Raw genomic sequence first — 5,650 nt, 5'->3', positions numbered from 1 at the left:
GTCTGGGCGACGGAGTGAGACTCCAACTCAAAAATAAATAAATAAATAAATAAATAAACATTCACTCCAATTCATGAATGATGAGTGTTACCTCTATTTTTAGTAGCTTATGTATTTGATCGTTGCTATTCATTTATTTGTTTTGAGCCAATCATAAGATACATGATTTCTTTCAAGACCAGCTTTTAAGCAGACAGGCCTTGACCTAAATTGCTAATATGCATACATGATCATTCTAAGTCATCAGACACCCCAACCCAGGACTGAGGGGAGGAGGAAGGAGACTTCATCCTTTCCCTCCCAGGACTTTGGCTTTCTGTCAGATCAGCTTCCCTGCCAGGATGGCACTCTCCACCAAGGTTGTGACAGCTCTTACTAAGTCCCTCTAAAAACTGAGGTCTTGGCCCAGGCGCTGTGGCTCACACCTGCAATCCCAGCTCTTTGAGAGGCAAAGGCAACAGGATTGCTTGAGCCAAGGGTTTCAAGACCAGCCTGGACAACTTGGTGAGACCTCAATAAATCACACAAACTACAATAAATCACAAAACCTACAATAAATCACAAAAACTAGCCGGGTGTGGTGGCGTGCATCTGTGGTTCCAGCTACTTGGAAGGCTGAGGCAGAAGGATGGCCAGAGCCCAGCAGGTCAATGCTGGGGTGGCCGTGAGCGTGCCACTGCACTCCAGCCTGGGCAGTGGAGTGAGACTCCAACTCAAAGATTAATTAATATTAATTAATTAATTAAAATAAAAAACAGCAAAAGCACTAAAAGGCATTAAAGTTGATGAGTTCAAAAACTGTTTTGAGTAGTGGAAAAAGCATATTGATAGGTGTATTGCATCAAATGAAGAGTACTTCGAAGGTGACTGAAGTTTTTTTGTTTGTTTGTTTTTTGAGTTGGAGTCTCACTCTGTTGCCCAGACTGGAGTGCAGTGGCCGCTCCCGGTCCCCACAGCCTCGACCTGCTGGGCTCCGGCGATCCTTCTGCCTCAGCCTTCTGAGTAGCCGGAATTACAGGCATGCGCTACCACGCCCGGCTGATTTTTTGATTTATTGTAGAGATGAGGTCTCGCCAAGTTGCCCTGGCGGGTCTCGAATCCGTGGGCTCAGACAGTCTGCTCACCTCAGCCTCCCAAGGTGTGGGATTACAGGCTGAGCCACCGAGCGTGTCTGTGACTGAAGTTTAAACATGCAAGAATAAGTACACAATTTCTTATAAATAGATTCCAAGATTTTTTTGGGGCCCCCCTCATATTTCAAAGAATGATGAAATTTTTATGTATTTACAATTTGCTGCAAACTATATATATTACACAGTGATTTAAGCTTATGACGAGAAATTTTAGAGGTCAATTAAAAATATACAAGAAAGGATGTAAGTTTTAAAAATTTGCTTAAGCCGGGCTCGGTGGCTCAGCCTGTAATCCCACACCTTGGGAGGCTGAGGTGAGCAGACTGTCTGAGCCCACGGATTCGAGACCCGCCAGGGCAACTTGGCGAGACCTCATCTCTACAATAAATCAAAAAATTAGCTGGGCATGGTAGCGCGTGCCTGTAGTTCCAGCTACTTGGAAAGCCGAGGTGGAAGGATCGCTGGAGCCCAGCAGGTCGAGGCTGCGGTGGCCAGGAGTGGCCACTGCACTCCAGTCTGGGCAACAGAGTGAGACTTCAACTCAAAAAAAAAAAAAAAATTTGCTTCAGACCATTGATTTATAATCTTAAAATAACCTCCAGAATACCCTAAAATTTGAGTACTTCACATAAGAGTTATTTTTGTTGCTGTCTGAAAGGAGTTTCTGAACATTTTCATATCCTGCTCAACTGTACAGCTATGTTTATTGTACACTGTGTGTGTAATTGTGAGGCAATTAAGTATCACAATAAAAGAAGAAAGGCTGGTTTTATTAAACCTGAAAATAAATAAATATACAAATAAAAGCAGAAGTCTTGCTACCTTCTACTCCTGGAATAAGGTGTTTACACTCTATTGTCATACTTGAGAAAGATCGTTCTTTGTCTAAAAAACAAATAATATTTCTGACAAATTTTCAAAATTGTGATATCATTCAAATGCCAAACAATTCACACTTTTAAAGTATATCATTTGGTGACTTTTGGTATAGTCACAAGGTTGTGCAACCACCCTCACTGTCTAATTCCAGGAGAATTCATCACTCCAGAAAGAAAGTCTGTTCCCGGGAGCCGCCACTCACCCCTCCCTGCTGGGGTCACATCTCAGCTCAAGTTTCATGGGGACAGACACATCATACCCAGACCCTAGTGCTCGTTGCTCAGGGTTACCAGCTGCATGAGCAATTCTGGGAGATGGCCTATGGAAGAGAAGTCAGGGACTTGCAGCCTGGCACACCCAGCAAGACATGCAGCAGAGTTCAAGCGGCCAAGGGGGCACCATCTCTCTCAACAGCAAGCTCCTCCAAGAGAATATTAATTTCCTTCTTCCAAGGGATGAAAACACTGGCAGTCTGGGACCGTGTCAAACTGATTTCTTAGGTTTACTGCAGCTCCCAAGTGATGTTAATTCAAATTGCACACCCAAATGAGGACCAGCTTGTGGTTGTAACTGCTGAAAGACTTTAAAAAGATACATAAATCCCTGCACCTACCCAAGCAACTGGTATATAGGAAGTGTTCAATGTATGTGTGTATAACGACTTTAAGGTCAGTTAGCATACTTGATTCCCTAATTTCTTTTTTTTTTTTTTGAGTTGGAGTCTCACTCTGTCGCCCAGACTGGAGTGCAGTGGCCGCTTCCAGCCACCGCAGCCTCGACCTGCTGGGCTCCGGCAATCCTTCCGCCTCAGCCTTCCAAGTAGATGGAACTACAGGCATGTGCTACCACACCCAGCTAATTTTTTGATTGATTGTAGAGATAGGTCTCACAAGTTGCCCAGGCTGTTCTCAAAAGGGTGGGCTCAGGCAATCCCTTCACCTCGGCCTCACAAACTGCTGGGATTACAGGCATGAGCCACTGCACCTGGCCTCTAATTTCTTTTTTAAAGCATTATTTTTAACCCACTTTTGTCATATAGTAAATATGTATTTTAGTACATTTCCTGTATGTCGTTGCAAATATTTAGTTTCAAGTGTCAAGCACTGAACTAAGGCTAACAGAAAAAGCCCAGGTGATGATTTGTTTAAGAGCTTGCAATGAGTTTCATGGAAACAGTGATTCCTAGCACCTGAGAGCATACGGTGAGCAGTGTGTCCCTGGCCACACAAAGCCCTATAATTTTTCTCTGGACATGTATGTCAGCCCCATTAAAAGGGTACACTCCAAGGGCAGGGATTTCTGACCTAAGCTTTGTCTTTAAGTCCCAAGTGCCCAGCACATGCCTATAAAATTTACAACTATGGAGACCAAACAAGCTCATCTCTGTGATTCAGTGTGGTCCATGTTTACACAGAGATGAACTTTGCTTTATTTTAAGAATTATATATTCATTTTAATGTAAATTTTTAAAAAAATATGGCTGTGCTATGGTTTAAATGATGGCATCCCCTCCAAATTCATGTTGAAACATAATCCTCAATGCAACAGTGTTAGAAAGTGTGGCCTCTGGGAAGTGATTGAGTCATAAGAGCAGAACGCAACACCCTTACAAAAAGGCTCAAGGTTGAAGGGAGGCTCTCTTGCACTTCCATCCCTCTGCCACTTGAGGATGCTGCCTTCTTCCCCTCCAGAAGATGCAGCAACAAGGAGCCACCTTGGAAGCAGACAGCAGCCCTCCCAGACAACAATCCTGCTGGACCCTTGATCTTGAACTTCCCAGTCTCTAGAACCATGAGAAATACATTTCTGTTGTTATAAATTACCCAGTCTTGGGATTTTGTTATAGCAGCACAAAAAGACTAAGGCTGTTATATCAAGTCTACAATTCAATAGATATTACTCTTAGGACCAAGCTATCCCTCTTTAAAAGCATGTCTATTTAAAGAAAAGAACATATTTAAAGCAATAACCAGTATCTTTTGGGTGGTTACATGTCCTGAGTACTTTTTTCTGTATTAATTTTGCAGAGGTAAGTGATATTATTTTCATCACCAGCTTATAGATAAAGATTCTGAAATATAAACAAGTCAGGCAATTTTCCCAAGGCCCACATCTAATAAGTGGTAGAACCAGGATTTGGACCCAGACATATTGTCTTCAGAACTCATCCTTACCACTATGTTATTCTGCATCCCTAAATAATGGATCAGCCAAGAGGTAGGTATTTAGATAGAAGGTATAAACATGACTGAGGTTTTAGACATAATTCTCTGCCTCCTAAGAAAGTCAGATAGGAAAATGAACCCTACCATGATGCAGCAGTCCTAAACACTTCATCTTACCTGTCAGAAATGTAGCCAAAAATCACCGATCCCAGCAGGACTCCAAACATAAATAAGGGCTGGACCAGCATTCCAAGCCATTTGTGGTCACAGACCAGATTCCACTCAGTCACCACAGTGCTTTGCCACTTTCTCTGGTCATATATGTAGCCATCCACACAAGGAAATTTCTCCTTACTGCCGCTGTACTCATAGTCCAAACTCGATGTGTTCTCTCTCCTGCTTCTGCTACATCTTGAGAGCTCCCAGACTTCACCGTTGTTCAACTGCACTAAGATGAAATCTTTCTGGCCTGGAGACAGCAGGGCCCAGGTGTCCTCCAACCTCCAACTTGAACGATTGTGGAAAAAAACTCTACTCACGTTGCCTGGGGGCCTGCAGGTATGCTGGGGGGTGACCACCATGAACACAGAAGCCAAATAGTGGACACCACAGGAGATATTCTGGAAGGCACACATGAAATAGAGGAATATCTGGAATCTGCAAAGAGAACAAAAGTCAGGTATCCTATCTGGCCTATGGGATGAAAAATAACATAAGCAAGCATGAAGGGTCTCTACCCTGTTTACCTTGACATAGACAGAAGTGGGTAAATACTGAAATAATTATAGATATGTCATACCCATGGGTCAGTATACATACATATAGTACCTAGCTCTGTCTACTGAGAAGGCCTAGAAGCCATGACATCCTAAAAGCAACAAGCACACTCACTGCCCAGATCTTGGTCTCTAAATATCATTCTCTAAAAAAAAGAAGCCAGGAAAAATGGCTGATTCTAAGACCAGGACAAGGAGAATACAAGATAAACCTGGAGTATCTTATAGTATCAGAAAGTAAAAGCAAATGCTCAAAAAAAAGAAAGAAAGAAAATCACAAAAGAATGAGAGATATGAAAATAAATGAACCACAGCTATGTGAAACAACATAGATTAATCTTCTCTACATAATGTTGGGTGAAAGAAGCAAGTCATAAAATAATACACATAATATTATGCTGTTATAGAAAGTTTAAAATCATATAGCAAAACTAACCTCTACTGTTATAAACAAGAATCTACACTGTTTAGGGTTGCTTATAAAAGTGATAAAATGGGATGAAAAGCGAGAGATTATCACTAAAATTTAGAATAATGGTTCCTTCTAGAAGGGGGCAGGACTGTAATCACAAAGGGAGGCATGAGAAGTTATTGGGCCGGGCTCGGTGGCTCAGTCTGTAATCCCGCGCCTTTGGGAGGCTGAGGTGAGTGGATTGCCTGAGCCCGCGGGGTCGAGACCCGCCTGGGCAGGCGAAAC

At 42.6% G+C, this 5,650-nt stretch overlaps 1 protein-coding gene across 1 annotated transcript in view; it reads right to left on the bottom strand.

The window, feature by feature from the left end:
* SLC22A16 (solute carrier family 22 member 16) overlaps positions 1-5,650 on the bottom strand; it is a 70,046-nt gene that overhangs the window by 26,160 nt on the left and 38,236 nt on the right. Inside the window, exons 7-8 of the mRNA XM_008069026.2 lie at positions 4,717-4,834; positions 4,355-4,620 (exon numbers count right to left, since the gene is read on the bottom strand). Of these exons, the coding sequence (XP_008067217.2) occupies positions 4,355-4,620; positions 4,717-4,834 (384 nt within the window). The remainder of the gene's footprint in view (positions 1-4,354; positions 4,621-4,716; positions 4,835-5,650) is intronic.

Source organism: Carlito syrichta, unplaced genomic scaffold (assembly GCF_000164805.1).
Source record: "Carlito syrichta isolate Samal-C Ts95f unplaced genomic scaffold, Tarsius_syrichta-2.0.1 Scaffold311768, whole genome shotgun sequence".
Classification (NCBI taxonomy): Eukaryota; Metazoa; Chordata; class Mammalia; order Primates; family Tarsiidae; genus Carlito; species Carlito syrichta.
Note: the sequence above shows the minus strand (reverse complement) of the source record. Positions and strands in the feature narration are given on the sequence as shown.